This window comes from Bombina bombina, chromosome 3 (genome assembly GCF_027579735.1).
Source record: "Bombina bombina isolate aBomBom1 chromosome 3, aBomBom1.pri, whole genome shotgun sequence".
Taxonomy (NCBI): Eukaryota; Metazoa; Chordata; class Amphibia; order Anura; family Bombinatoridae; genus Bombina; species Bombina bombina.
The window spans coordinates 1,284,048,880-1,284,065,836 of record NC_069501.1 but is presented as its reverse complement, the minus strand read 5'-3'; the positions used below and the strand labels follow the sequence as shown (position 1 = coordinate 1,284,065,836).

The window sequence follows — 16,957 nt, the reverse complement described above, 5'->3', positions numbered from 1 at the left end:
CTATTCTTATAGGTGACTTATGTTAGATATTCTAACATACATAGTGTAACTATACTTGGATCCTTAGTTTGCTTGTTGTGCTTTAGGATTTACCATTTTATTCTTCATTGGGCTATAGTTTATGGATCAGATTGTGAACGAGGGATCTACTAATGAGGGATTCATGTTCCATTCGAAAGTTCTATCCTAAGTAAATGTCTAGGTGTTGTTGAATTAGATATTACTGAATGATTTCCTAAAAACTGTTTTCTAAATAGTTATTTTTGGTGTATGGATCTGTTGTCAGACATAATGTACTATTGTTTATATCATTCTTTGTGTCCATTATATTTATACTGGTATATTTCTATACTACAGTTTTTAGGAAATCATTCAGTAATAGCCACCCTTAGTAAGACACCCACGTATTTATCTAATGTACCACTCAAGTACCTTGAGTTTATAACTTCATCTGAAAGAACAGTAAGGTCCAAACTCTCAGTGTATCCATAACTAACGGGTTCACTTAACAGAAAGATAACAACTCCGGTGAACTCTAAAACTCCATTTTAGGATATATATAACAGATCCACCTCACCTCTGTTGACCATAACAGTAGGTAGTGAGAAATACACAAACACAGGGTTTAATTTGTTTTATTTGTCTTTTTCTAATACAGACTAACAGATCAGAATAGAGATCATTACAAATATTGAGAAAAGCTAGATAATTATAGCCGTTCCACAAAGTAGTGACAGATTAAGAAGTTTCATAATATATGAAGACTCAGAATATATATCCCACTAATTTACTAAATATATTGATTTGACAATTTCACTCTGATTTATTTTTAAAATGCACATACATATGAAGCTAAAGCCTAAATATGGACATATCAGGTTCTAACCAAAACCGGCATTGACAATAAAACTGACAAATGTGGTAATCTACCACAACAACCAGAAGCCAAACCGGAAGACATGACTTCACTTCCGGTCACACTCCATAACGTAATGGAGCAAATCAATCAGGTCGGCTGTGTAAGCATCCGGTATCTCCCGATCTGAGCGCATCCAAGGAGCTAAGTCGGAAGTCGGCTGTGTAAACATCCGGTATCTTCCGATTTGAGCGCTTCTGACTATATAAGGATTAGGTTGATCTAAAGTAAGCATCCATTCCCTAATAATAACATCAACACAGAAAAAAAAGGGAAATCAGTCCGCAGACAGCAAACAATTTATTACTATACATAAAGGATGTATAGAGCCACTGTAGAAGAGTACCGGAATGATTGCCAAATAACCCTTAGGAACAATAAGGCCATTTCTAGACCGATACATAGAATAGAGGCTCTCTAATTTTCAACTAATACAGGTTGGATGGGAATAGGATAGAAACCACAGGAAACATCCCAGAGATGCAATGGGGCAAACAGGAAAGGGAAGTCTTTCCGATTTTGGCGCCAAAACGGCACCAATTGTTTTCTCACACTCTCTATTTAAAGCTCCCAGAGATCACTACACAGTATAGTCTTGAGAAAGGCCTAATCTAGGCCGAAACGCGTTGGCATACTGGTGAGCTTGATTTTAATTACCATTATTATCTATTGTATACAGTGTTGCACTATTCTGTTTTTCTTTGTTTTCCTACAGGTTTTTTTGTTGCTATTTATTGTGATTTTACTTTTAACATCGGATGGGACATTGAACTCACTGGGCACAGAATTTGTTTTAATCCCCCATTTTTTGCACACAACTAACACGAACGCTTTCTTTTTTGGATTGCTACATTTCATATTTGATTTCACCAAAGTGGATTTTTTCATTTATTATTATTTTTTCTATTTTTTGCTTTTTGTTTTTAGCCTTTTGGTTCTAATAACCTTTGCCTAAAGGTTAAATTATTTTTTACTCATTGTTTACTCATTTTTTCTACAACTTCATCTAACATCTATATTTGACTATAGATCTCTCACTACCCTAAGCAACGTTGGAGGACACACCCACGGTTTAATACGAACATTCACATTTTACTTTTTCCACCATTTTTTCACCATTTTTGATTGACTTTATATTTGATTGACTTTATATTTGATTGACATTGTGAGTTTGGAATCGTTTTATGGTTTATAACTTTGCTTATAAGTATTAAGATTTGTATTTTTATTTAACTTCCCACACTTGTGTATCACTACCAAGGAGTGTCATCACTCCCACTGTAATTCACATCTCCCAGGAGATTTTACTATGTACTTATGTTTAATAAGTGTAGTTAGCTGGCGGTGATTTTGGGGGCAGCAGATTAGGGGTTAATAACAGTAATGTAGGTTGCTGCGATGTTAGGGACAGCAGTTTGGGGTTAATAAGTGTATGTAGGTGGCGATGACATTGGGGGCAGCAGATTAGGGGTTAATAATATTTAACTAGTGTTTGCAATGCAGGAGTACGGCGGTTTAGAGGTTAATATGATTATTATAGTGGCGGAGATGACTGGAGTGGCAGATTAGGAGGTAAATAATTTTAATTTCGAGTTTGCGATGCGGGAGGGCTTCAGTTTAGGGGTTAATAGGTAGTTTATGGGTGTAAGTGTACTTTGTGACACTTTAGTTATGAGTTTTATGGTACAGCTTTGTAGCATAAAACCCATAACTACTGACTTTCAGTTGACGGTACGGATCTTGTAGTTAAAAGCTGTACCGCTCACTTTTTGGCCGGACAGGCAAACTTGTAATACCGGCGCTATGGAAGTCCTATTGAAAAAGGACTTTTAAAAGGTGCAGTAGTTACGTTGCGTGACGGCCAAAAAAGTGTGTGGTACAACTGTACCTACAATACTCGTAATAGCAGCGGTAGTGAAAAATCTGTGTTATGAAGCTTTTTCACTCATAACTCAAAACTTGTAATCTAGCCGAGAGAGATTAAATTGAGCAATCAGTTAGAGAATTATTCAAATGATGTTAGTAATAACCAGAGACACACAGAAAATGAAAAGGAGAAGGATTTTTTAGAAATAGGCCAGATGAGACGAGAAGGAATACATACAGAAAGAGAAAAGACTCTGAAAGAGAGGAAGTCAGATACATAAAACCGAAAGACAAGAAAAGAAAGTAAAGAAAGATTATAAGGAGATTTATAATTTAAGCACTACTATATTGACTGAGGAACAAAAAGAAGTATTAATTAAGGGTCTAACATTTGCCCCAATGAACAAAATCAATACATTTAATACATACGTGGATATACAGAAATACATCAGAGACTTAACCCCCCTGGAAAAACAAGCAATTGAAACTAAAATCGAAATTAAAGATAATATTAAACATTCAGGTCTAAAAAGGAAATCCACTTTTTACCCTAAAACAGAAAAGGACAATGCCCTAGAGACATTTGAGACACAAGTGATTGAAGATTTGAAAAATATGAAAGAAAACAAGTCAAATAGAAATGGAAACAATAATCTAACAAAGAAAGAGAGAACTGTATTAGAAGAAATGGAATGTAATAAAAATATAGTAATTAAAGCAGCAGACAGTTATCCTCGATAGAGAGAATTATATGGGAACCTGCAGGGCTTTAATTAAAGACAGCGATACCTATAAAAAATGTATTAGGAACCCTACTAGTTTTTATAAACTAGAATAAAAAATGATTCCGAATGAAGCAAAAAGTAAAGGAATATTGACAGAAGTAGAATACAACTACTTATTACCAGAAATTCACAAAATACCATTGTTTTATATACTCCCGAAGATTCATAAATCCACCAGGCAGCTGAATTGTATCTGGGATAGACTCTTTAACATCAAATCTATCCCGGTACGTTGATAAATATCTACAGAAACATGTAGTGACTTTAGATAGTTAAAGATTCTAGATACAAATACTAGAAAGAATGAACTGGAAGGAAGATATGTGGCTCATCACTTGTGATTTTGCTTCTCTTTACACTAGTATTAAACACATAGATGGCCTATACGCAGTACAACAGTATTTAACATCAGTTGACGGGATAGATACTATACAAATAGATTTTATTTTGGAAAGTATAACATTTATCCTCATACACAATTATTTTAGTTTTGAAGATCATTTTTATAACCAAATTTGTGGAACAGCAATGGGGACCAGGTTCGCTCCAAGCTATGCAAATGTATTCATGGGTCACTGGGAAAATGACTTTCTCGTGAATGCATTGCCTAGATCGAACCTGGTCTGCTTTAAAAGATATATAATGAATAATAACAGCATAAATCTAAAGTCTACATATGAAATCAATAAAGAGAGAAAAGAATTCCTAGATTTAGAGATATTTATTGAAAATAACAAATGCAATACTAAAACACACTTTAAGAAAGCGGATAGTAATAACTACATCCACATAGAAAGTTGTCATCTAACAAAATGGAAAAAGAATATCCCTAAAGGTCAAATTTTACGAATCAAAAAGAACTGCACACAAGAAGACGACTTTATAAAACAATCAGATATATTAAAAGAAAAAATCATTAATAGAGGCTATGTTGCAAAAGATATAGATAGAGAGATAGAATATGTGAAAAATAACAAAAATAAGAGCCAAACAAATATCAATAACAAAAACCTATAATTCAGTTTATAACCCAATATAGCAGTAGTTAGAAAAAGGTAGAAAATATAATGAAAAAACATTGGAATGCTTTAAGATCAGATGAAAAACTGAAAGACATAGTAGGTGAACAACCACAGATAGTATATAAAAAGTGAGAAATCTAAAACAAAGATTAGCTCCTACAGATCTAAAAAAGAAAAAACAGAATTCAGATAAAGATTTACATGGGAATGAGAAAAAAAAAGGTTTTTTCCCATGTTATGCATATAGGGGAATCCACTAGACATTCAAAGAAAAAGCAAAAAATTAAATCAACAATAACGGGTAAAGAATACGAAATACAGGACCTTATAAGATGTACAGATAAGAACATAATCTATTTATTGGAATGTAGTTGTGGTAAACAATATATAGGGGAATCCACTAGACCTGTCCGTGAGCGAGTAAGAGAACATATTTGATCTACTTGAAAATGCTCAAGAGGACAGTTATAAAGACCTCCCAGTCCCAAAACCTTTTACTAAATGTAACAATTGCAATTTAAAGAATTTTAATTACACTGCAATTGCAAAACTCACCCCAAATTGGAGAGGAGATATACAAAGAGAACTCTTAAAATTAGAGTATAAATGGATCTACGAATTGGAAACAAAGTATCCAAAAGGTCTCAATATAGAATTTAGCATCACTCCATTCTTTCACTTATTAATAACATTTTTTAATTTAAATTTTTATATCTTATGATGGTAAATTTGCCCCTGTATATATCTAATAAAACATCATTCAATAGATATAAATAACATGACTATAATGAAATCCAATAAAAATAGATATAAAATTCCCTCTAATGTAATTCACATATGAATATCATGAGATGTGAATTAAATTAATTTCCCTATTGTAGATATCATTAACATATGGATTAGTCTTTGGTTTTGAAAGAATACTTCCATTATGTAAATTATTTGTTCAAAATTATATCTATATATTCTTTTTTATCTATATTTTTATCTATATCGTCCTGGAATAACATACTATCTTTTTAATATCCCTCCCCTTTTTTTTTTAACAAGATACCCTCTATCATATAACCTATATGGATTTATATAGTCTTTAGTATTAGATGTAATAGCAGATTTTTTATGAATGTTTATGAATTGTTAAAATCAAATAGAATAACCTGTCTATAAACGATAACCTTAAGTCATACTATTATAATCTTATGACATATATTTACTATTATACTAATCTTTAGGTATGCCATGTTAATCAGATTAGGCTATACATAATCTGATGTTGTGATCTATATTCAAAGTATCGCAATTAATGCAAATAATTGATATAAGTATAAAGATCCCTGTTTAAAAATATATCGTTAGCAACGAATTACCGTAAAAATATTGAGGCAGTTTGTATTCTAACGGTAATCTATTCTAATACTCTGTTCCGTATCTGTGATAAATACCATAGAAATACCAAAGCTCTTATGAACCAATAAAGACTCGGCTAGCACTCTTTCAACCAATGGAGAATAAGGGACAGGGTTTAAAAATCCGACACTAGACTCTTCTGCTTGAGAAAGGCTGAAGGAATCCGTTTAAATGCATAGCGGTGTTAAAAACTACTTTACCATAAAGGAATACCAACAAAATCAAACAGCTTGGAGCTATATGTTAAACCGCAAAGTAAAAGTTTGGAGGTAGAAAAGGTCCGGAGTGGGTAAGCAAAGCCGAGAACAACGTAGGCTAAAACCACAATCTACAGCGAGGTGTGAATAAGCACTGTCAGGATCGAAATAGCCCAACAGTAAATAGCGGTGGGAGCTGAGGCGAAAAGATTTTGAAAGGAGACAAGGAACGGCTTTTACTGGTAATCACCAGAAAAGGTACTCTCAAAAATAATACATTAATACTAAGGCCCCTAGTTAACCTCAAATACGCTGGAATTCCGCAGCGTATTTGTGGCGAGGCTGATTCGCCTTAGTTATCAAGTCCTAGACACCGGCAAAAGAAGAATTTTGTGACGTAAGCTTCAATCCGCCGGTCTCAGTCCGACACAGATCGATGCTTACGTCACTACAGATGTTCTGCACACAAGTGCAGCACAATCTGACTACTTTTGCTAGTTATCAAAAAACTAGCAGGTACGCTCTGCACTTTTCCGGCCCAGCGTACCTGGTTTTCAAACCGCCGCACTGGAGGCGGCGGATCCCATAGGAATCAATGGGAGTCTGACCATAGCGAAAGTTCATGTTCGCTGCTGCCAGACATCCCATTGATTCCTATGGGAGATGTCTACACCTAACACCCTAAAATGTACCCCGAGTCTAAACACCCCTAATCTGTCCCCCCCCTACACCGCCGCAACTAAATAAAGTGTTTACCCCCTAAACCGCCACTCCCGGAGCCCACCGCAAGCTATACTAAATATGTTAACCCTTAAACCGCTGCTCCCGGTGCCCGCCACAACTATAATATATGTATTAACCCCTAAACCGCCGCTCCCGGTGCCCACTGCAACTATAATATATGTATTAACCCCTAAACCGCCGCTCCCGGACCCCGCCGCCACCTACATTATACCTATTAACCCCTATCCTGCCCCCCTATACCGTCGCCACCTATAATAAATGTATTAACCCCTATCCTGCCCCCCCTACACCGTCGTCACTGTAATAAAATTATTAACCCCTAAACCTAAGTCTAACACTAACCCTAACACCCCCCTAACTTAAATATTAATTAAATAAATCTAAATAATATTTCTCTTATTAACTAAATTATTCCTATTTAAAAATAAATACTTACCTTTAAAATAAACCCTAATATAGCTACAATATAAATAATAATTATATTGTAGCTATCTTAGGATTTATTTTTATTTTACAGGCAACTTTCTATTTATTTTAACTAGGTACAATAGCTATTAAATAGTTATTAACTATTTAATAGCTAACTAGTTAAAATAAAGAGAAATTTACCTGTAAAATAAAAACTAACCTAAGTTACAATTACACCTAACACTACACTATACTTTAATAAATTATCCCTATTTAAAACTAAATACTTACCTGTAAAATAAACCCTAAGATAGCTACAATGTAATTAATAATTACATTGTAGCTATTTTAGGATTTATATTTATTTTACAGGTAACTTTGTATTTATTTTAACTAGGTACAATAGTTATTAAATAGTTATTAACTATTTAATAACTACCTAGCTAAAAGAAATACAAAATTACCTGTAAAATAAATCCTAACCTAAGTTACAATTAAACCTAACACTACACTATCATTAAATTAATTAAATAAATTAGCTACAAATAACTACAATTAAATTAAATTAAATAAACTAACTAAAGTACAAAAAATAAAAAAAGCTAAGTTACAAAAAAATAAAAAAAAATAAGTTACAAACATTTAAAAAATATTACAATTTTAAGCTACTTACACCTAATCTAAGCCCCCTAATAAAATAACAAAGCCCCCCAAAATAAAAAAAATCCCTACCCTATTCTACATTAAAAAGTTACCAGCTCTATTACCTTACCAGCCCTTAGAATGCGAGCTCAATCTGATTGGCTGATAGAATCCTATCAGCCAATCGGAATTGAAGGGACGCCATCTTGGATGACGTCCCTTAAAGGAACCTTCATTTGTCGTTAGTCGTCGGGAAGAAGAGGATGGCTCCGCGTCGGCTCGTCTGAAGATGGCTCCGCTCCGCTCCGGATGGATGAAGATTGAAGACGCCGTCTGGATGAAGACTTCTATCGGATGGAAGACCTCTTCAGCGCCGCCTGGATGATGACTTCATCGGATGGAAGACTTCTTCAGCGCCCCTTGGATGATGACTTCTGCCGCTCCGGATCTCCTCTTCGGTTCCATCGGTGGGTCGGCTGGCTGAAGACGGCTCAAGGTAAGATGATCTTCAGGGGGGTAGTGTTAGGTTTATTTAAGGGGGGTTTGGGTTAGATTAGGGGTATGGGGGTGGTGGGTTTTAATGTTGGGAGGGGTTGTATTTTTATTTTACAGGCAAAAGAGCTGTTTTCTTTGGGGCATGCCCCGCAAAAGGCCCTTTTAAGGGCTGGTAAGGTAATAGATCTGGTAACTTTTTAATGTAGAATAGGGTAGGGAATTTTTTTATTTTGGGGGGCTTTGTTATTTTATTAGGGGGCTTAGATTAGGTGTAAGTAGCTTAAAATTGTTGTAATAATTTTTAAATGTTTGTAACTTATTTTTTTATTTTTTGTAACTTAGCTTTTTTTATTTTTTGTACTTTAGTTAGTTTATTTAATTTAATTTAATTATAGTTATTTGTAGGTAATTTATTTAATTAATTTAATGATAGTGTAGTGTTAGGTTTAATTGTAACTTAGGTTAGGATTTATTTTACAGGTAATTTTGTATTTCTTTTAGCTAGGTAGTTATTAAATAGTTAATAACTATTTAATAACTATTCTAACTAGCTAAAATAAATACAAAGTTACCTGTAAAATAAATATAAATCCTAAAATATCTACAATGTAATTATTAATTACATTGTAGCTATCTTAGGGTTTATTTTACAGGTAAGTATTTAGTTTTAAATAGGAATAATTTATTAAAGTATAGTGTAGTGTTAGGTGTAACTGTAACTTAGGTTAGTTTTTATTTTACAGGTAAATTTCTCTTTATTTTAACTAGGTAGCTATTAAATAGTTAATAACTATTTAATAGCTATTGTACCTAGTTAAAATAAATTGAAAGTTGCCTGTAAAATAAAAATAAATCCTAAGATAGCTACAATAAAATTATTATTTATATTGTAGCTATATTAGGGTTTATTTTAAAGGTAAGTATTTATTTTTAAATAGGAATAATTTAGTTAATAAGAGAAATATTATTTAGATTTATTTAATTAATATTTAAGTTAGGGGGTGTTAGGGTTAGAGTTAGACTTAGGTTAATAATTTTATTACAGTGGCGGTGGTGTAGGGGTTAATAAATGTATTATAGTCGGCGACGGTGTAGGGGGGCAGGTTAGGGGTTCATAAGTTTAAGATAGGTTGCGGCGGGGTCCGGGAGCAGCGGTTTAGGTGTTAAACTATTTATTTAGTTGTGGCGAGGTCCGGGATCCGCAGGATAGGGGTTAATAAATTTATTATAGGTGGCGCCGGTATAGGGGGGGCAGGATAGGGGTTACTAGGTATAATGTAGATGGCGGCGGTGTCTGGGAGCGGCAGTTTAGGGGTTAATACATTTATAAGAGTTGCGGCGGGGTCTAGGAGCTGCGGTTTAGGGGTTAATAACTTTATTTAGTTGCGGGGGGCTCCGGGGGCGCCGGTATAGGGGGTAGAACAGTGTAGTTAGTGTGGGTGCTTAGTGACAGGCTAGCAATAAAGCTGTCAAAATGCCGAAGAGCAGCGAGATCGGATGAGTGATAACTCTCACAATCCGCTGCTCATCGCCCCGTACTTGGTGCGCAACTTTTTGACAGCTTTTTTGATAACTTAGGTGAAATTTTGCAGGTCAGCGGCGGCGATGGTAGGCGGGCGTATTGAACCGGCGAAGGCAGGTAAAGTAGACAACTTGATAACTAGGCCCCTAAGTGTCAAAGTGTCGGTTAAGAACCTGAAGAAAGTTTACTGGAATTTACATTCAACTTTTTTACTCTGGCCAGCGATGAATTTTATTTATGTATTTAACTTGATGCATTTTATTTGAAAAGTTTTAGAAAAGTTTTATGTATCAACAATTGAATAATCAATTTTAATTTGATACTTTTTTTCAGCTGAATATTATTTAGCAAATACATTTTGTAGTACATTTTATGACTATCACCTAACTCATTCTATATGACTATCAGTAAATTGTGTGCTCACTACTGGTTTAATAAATAACTGTTTTAAATCTCATTCAGTTTGCTTATTAAGTAGAACATATATTAAAGCTTGATATCAGCCTGATACTCCTAGTAAACATTTATAATTATTTATAAATACTATACATCTTGGTCGATCTATTTTATTCTTATATATTAGTTTATTAGTTTATAGTATAATTTAGTTACATTACTAGCAATGTCTGTAATACTTTAAGAATATATAGCCCTAATTTGGGTTATAGAAGCGCACCTTAAATAATTTCTGTTAATATGTATCTTTTTATCCCAATATCAAGGTTTTTGGGCTTTTAAGGTGTTTAGTTTTTTGATCCCTTTCTTTTGAGTAATATTTCGTTTTACTACAAAAATAATACCAAGAATGTTTTTATGCCATTATTATAATCACCTAGCATCTGGACAAACACAAGGCTACTCATTTCAAAGAGAAGAATTGCTGATTTTAAATAAGGGGTTTATATAGATTGGGGGTGGCTGGTTATGCTTATCAGAAATTCCAGATATTATATTTTGTGGCATATTTCTGGGCATCTAATCATTGAGACATGTCTCTTATTTCAAAAGAGATGCAATTTACCCCATATTAGTTCTTATATGCAGCTTCAAGGGTCCCTTTAGAGCTTAGAAATAATATCCCTTTAATTTATATGGGCTCTGAGACATGAGATACGGAGTCAATTTGTGCAACTGCCCTGGGCACTCTCTTCATCATCAGCAACCTCAGAAGGATAAGGAATTCCCAACATATGATACTAGGGCCTCTTTACCGATGGAATATATAATGTTAGCCTTTAAAAAGTACTTCCAGTGCAGGATTGTTGTGCTTTCCCATAGTTCCAAAAAGGTGAAGACTTCATTAAAGGGACACTGAACCCAAATTTTTTTCTTCTGTGATTCAGAAAGAGCATGAAATTTTAAGCAACTTTCTAATTTACTCTTATTATCAAATTTTCTTCATTCACTTGGTATCTTTATTTGAAATGCAAGAATGTAAGTTTAGATGCTGGCCCATTTTTGGTGAACAACCTGGGTTGTTCTTGCTGATTGCTGGATACATTCATCCACCAATAATAATGTGCTGTCCAGAGGTCTGAACCAAATAAAGCTCAGCTGCCTTCTTTTTCAAATAAAGATAGCAAGAAAACAAAGAAAATTGATAATAGGATTAAATTAGAAAGTTGCTAAAATTGCATGCTCTATCGGAACCACAAAAGAAAAAAATGGGTTTAGTGTCCCTTTAAGCCAAACACCATATGTTATAAACCATATAAATATAAATACTCTCAACCATAAAACTTGAGCCAATCACCACCAGGCCTGTAGGAGGGGAGAAAATTATTTAATTCCCTTCTCACCATAAACCCTTAATCTCCCTCCCTAGTATATATATCATCCATCTTAAAAACAAACTGTAGACAATAAACATAACAGCTGCAAGCTAAAATGTCCTATAAAAACAATAGTTAGGCTACCTATAACAAAATAATATTACAAAGGAATCATTTACAGAAATGGATTCAAGTAATGTTCTTTATTTAAAGTGAAGGTCCATTTTGATAAATTAGTGCCCGGTTTTTAATAAACCTATTAAAAACAAGGGCACTTTAATTCATCAAATTGACATTTCACTGTTTTCTTCAAAAACTTACCTTTTAATCCTTGCAGCAGCTCCAGTGATTCCCCCGGCTGTCAGAAGCCTCTGCAGATGTCAGAAATTATGACTTAGGCTTCCCCCAATCACAGCTTCCCTCCCGGGGGAATCTTGGCCTGATGCAACGCTGTGATTGGAGGAAGCCGGATTCGTCATTTTGGACCCGCGAAGACGGCTTGTGATGGGCGGAGGAAGTGCTGGAGCTGCTGCATGGATTAAAATGTACATTTTTGAAGAAAACAGTGAAATGTCAATTTTGATGAATTAAAGTGCCCTTGTTTTTAATAGGTTTATTAAAAACCGGGCACTAATTCATCAAAATGAACCTTCACTTTAATTCCTTCGGGTCTAGTATAAACAAGTATAATACTCATTTAGATTTTTTATATAATAGATTCCCCAGTCTCTCTCCTAGGTTCTAATAGGTCTTATCAATGCGCATTAAATAAAAAGACCGTGAACATTTTTTAATAGAAGTAAAGTGGAAAGTTGTTTATATTATCATGAAATAAATCATGAAAGTTGAATTTTGACTTGAGTGTCCCTTTAACTGTTTGATCTATTTGAATATATGATTGTATTGGCAAATGTTTAATTTAAGGGTTTCTGACATTTTTGTTTTCTTATCCTAGTCTTTACTTTTGGGTTGTTTCCCCCACATTTAAAAGTCCTCATAGACATTTAGGTGTATTCAGTACACATGATAAATTATGTGTGGAATAACCTTTGATCTTAAATTGTCGCCCTATATATTAGTGTGAAATCTCAACTCCTTCTCTCAATAATATTATTGAACTGTGTACAGCCCCAACAATAGTATTTTTAGAAAGAAAAAATATATACACATGTGCAATGATTTAACTACTTAACATTTGCACTGACTAACACTGAGATTGTTATTATACAGATGCAGAAAATTGCGTGAAGTGTCCTGAAGATCAGTGGTCCAATGAGAGCAGAGATATGTGCATCCCAAGAACTCTGGATTTCCTATCCTATGAGGAGATTTTAGGCAGTTGTTTGATAACCCTGTGCATAATATTCTGTATAACTGCATTATTAGTGCTGGGGATCTTTATTAGACACCATGAGACACCTATAGTCAAAGCCAATAACCGAGATGTAAGCTACATTCTCCTCCTCTCCCTAATCTTGTCCTTCCTCTGCCCCTTGTTATTCATTGGACGTCCTGTGACAGTGACTTGCCTGCTCAGACAAGCTGCCTTTGGTGTAATATTTACAGTATCTGTCTCTTGTGTTCTGGCAAAAACCATCACTGTTGTCATTGCCTTCAATGCCACTAAACCTGGCACTAACATAAAGAAGTGGGTAGGTCCCCGGGTATGCATGTGCCTGATTATCATTTGTTCCCTGGGGCAGGTAGTGACATGTACTGTGTGGCTTAGCCTCTGCCCTCCATATCCAGACTATGACACTCAGACTGACACTGGGAAGATGATATTACTGTGTAACGAGGGGTGTGTCCCTGCTTTCTACACTGTGATTGGATACTTGGGCTTCCTGTCGGCATTAAGTTTCCTGGTTGCTTTCCTGGTTAGGAAGTTACCTGCCAGTTTTAATGAGGCCCAGCTAATCACATTCAGCATGCTGGTGTTCTGCAGTGTGTGGCTATCCTTCATCCCAGCGTACCTGAGCACCAAGGGCAAATACATGGTGGCCGTGGAGATATTTGCTATTCTGGCTTCCAGTGCAGGACTGCTGGGCTGTATATTTATTCCCAAGTGTTATATTATTATTTTCCGGCCCAAACAGAACACCAGACAACATATTCATTTGAAACACTAAGCTTATTTTTTATTTAATTGATTTTTAAATAGAGCACCAGATTAGACTTAAAAATGATCAATACAGATTGTCACAATTAAATTGCAGGTAGCAAACAACAAGAATTAGACATTTAGATCTATGAATGTAAGTACAATTGTTAACATTGCTACATTTAGCAATAAAATACATACATACATAAAATAAAGGTAAAAACAAACTTAGTTTAATTGATTCCTGTTTCAGTTTATTTATTGTTAATTGTTTGCTTTCTGCTCCTCTTGGCTTATGCAAAAATAAAGCTACGCCCACTAGGAATGCGTTATAGGAGGGCCCTGTCTCTTCTGCAGTAAGCTGAAAAACAAATAAAGCGCTACCATAGCTGATCAAAATAAAAAACAATTACTTAATGTAATATATAAATAGATACTTATAACACAATGAACACATGGACAACACAAGATGAATACAATACTTTATATTGCTCTCTAGTAAAAACCATAAGTTAATTATATATGCAGCAACAAGTGTCTGAAGTCACCATTCTTAATGTCAATAAATAAGTTTATAGGAGCGTATCTAGGAACTCCAAACAATGATATCCCAGTCACGTGACCACTAGAGCCAATAAAATTCCAACTAGTTCTTACGCTATACTTTTTATTTTGTGTTTTCTGCATCTTTAATAACTGTGAATTGGAGGTAATTGTGAGTATTATGATATACAATGTATAACATCACTGGCAATAAATAACTTTGTAATAAAATTAACCCTTTAAGGACACAGCTTTCAGTTTGCTCAATTGTTTTATGACGGAAAAATTCCGTCATATGTCCTTAAGAGGTTAAAGGACTAATTATTTCCCTATTGGTCAATGAATATCACGTGACCAACTATCGCACTGAGTACAGAAGATACAAAGTAACAACAAAATAAACAGGAATTGAATTGGCTCCAGTGGTCATGTGACTGGGATATTATTGTTTGGTGTTTTTACATAAGCTCCTATAAACTTATTACTGACATTTAGAACTGACTTCAGACACTTGTTACAAGCATATATAATTAAAGGTACAAGAAGCTCAACATTTTTCTTTCATGATTCAGATAGAGAATACAATTTTAAGCAACATTTCAATTTACTACTATTATATAATTTTATTTATTCTTTAGATATCCTTTGTTAAAGAAATGACCATGCACATGGGTGAGCAAATGACACAAGGTATCTATGTGCAGCCACCAATCAGCAGCTACTGAGAGTATCTAGATATGCTTTTCAACAGAGGATATCAAGAGCATGAAGCAAGTTAGATAATAGAAGTAAATTGGGAAGTTGTTTAACCCTTTAACGACCGAGGCCGTTCTAGATACATCCTCTAAAAAACGTTCCTTAAAGACCGCCGATGTATCTACTAAATAAAAAATATATCATTTTGATAAATATATTGAAAAAGGGCTCTATTTCTGTTTGAATGGAGTGATAGCAAAAATGCTAAAAATACTTTGGTCTTTTGAAATAGTTTTAGTCTGAAATTCCCGGTCCTTTACGGGGTTTAGGGGGCAAACATTGGGTATTTCTAAACAGGACAACATTTAGAAACTGTTTAGCATGGGTGTTTTTTGATGGTTGTAGATGTGCAACAGATTTTGGGGGTCAAAGCTAGAAAAAGTGTGTTTGTTTAATTTTTTTCATCATATTTTATATATATATATTTTTATAGTAAATGATAGGATATTATAAAAATAATGGTATATTTAGAAAGTCTATTTAATGGCGAGGAAACTGTATATTACATATTTGTAGGTACAGTAAATGAGTAAGAGGAAAATCACAGCTAAACACAAACACTGCAGAAATATAAAAATAGCCCTGGTCCTTAAAGGTAAGAAAACTGAAAAATGGTCTGGTCAATAAGGGGTTAAAACTGTGTTCTCTATCTGAATCATGAAATAAATGTATTATTATTATTATTTATAGAGAGGGATGTTTTGGTGTTTGTGTGAATCTTGTGTTGTTGACACTGGGGCAATTTTTTTATTGTGTTACAAGTATCTATATAAATAGTTATATATATTACATTAAAGTCAATGTAAGGCTTAGTGAATAAGTGCCCGGTATCTAAAAGTACTCTTAAAACAGGGCACTTTCATTCATTAAACTTTACAATGAAGCTGATTTTACCTTTGTTTTACGGAAAGCAGACAGGTAAGCCTCCGCCGTTTATTCTGCTGTAGTTAGCACAACAATGATGAATCCGGCTTCTTTCAATTGTTGTGTACCCCCTTTGGCATCCAGCTCGTCAGGCAAACAGGAGGAGGGGCCAACTGGGTATATATTGTTTGTTTGCACATTATTTTGGTTGGTCTGATGGAGGGGTGAACACCCCTAAACGCCACTGGTATGTAATAAAGGATTATTTCACCTTATACATAAGTCCAGACAGTGTTGTCTTCTACATATTATATATACACACACAGTTTATACAAGTAATTAAGTGCCATTGTATATTTTCTGTACACACAACAATTACAATTTGGAAGTAAAAATAAGCAGGCAATATATTATTTAAATGATACTAGACTTAGCCAAACAGAGGAGGGAAGGGATTTGGGAGCAGTAATAGATAACAAGCTAAAGATGGGTGCACAATGCAGGGCAGCGGCTTCTAAGGCTAATAAGATACTAGCATATATTAAAAGAGGCATTGATGCAAGGGAGGAAAGCATAATTCTGTCACTATATAAATCCCTGGTAAGACCTCACCTTGAGTATGGAGTGCAGTTCTGGGGGCCGATCTCAAAAAAGACATTGCAGAGAAGGGCCACAAAACTATTAATGGGATTAGAGAATTTAAGATATGAGGAGAGTTTAGCCTAACTGTGTCTGTTTTCTCTAGAAAAAAGGCGCTTGAGAGGTGACATGATAATGTTATATAAATATATTCAAGACCCATATACAGAGATGGCAGAAGCTCTGTTTATTCCTAGAAAATTGTTTGTGACAAGAGGTCACAATTTTAGGCTAGAGGAAAGGATATTTAATCTCCTGCAATGGACATGTTTTTTCAC

General features: G+C 34.5%; 1 protein-coding gene across 1 annotated transcript in view; it reads left to right on the top strand.

Annotated features, from left to right (window-relative positions):
* LOC128652756 (vomeronasal type-2 receptor 26-like) overlaps nt 1-13,905 on the top strand; it is a 39,732-nt gene extending 25,827 nt beyond the window's left edge. The window contains exon 3 of the mRNA XM_053705687.1: nt 13,007-13,905. Coding sequence (XP_053561662.1) covers nt 13,007-13,905 — 899 coding nt within the window. The remainder of the gene's footprint in view (nt 1-13,006) is intronic.
* Nucleotides 13,906-16,957: the final 3,052 nt, after the last annotated feature.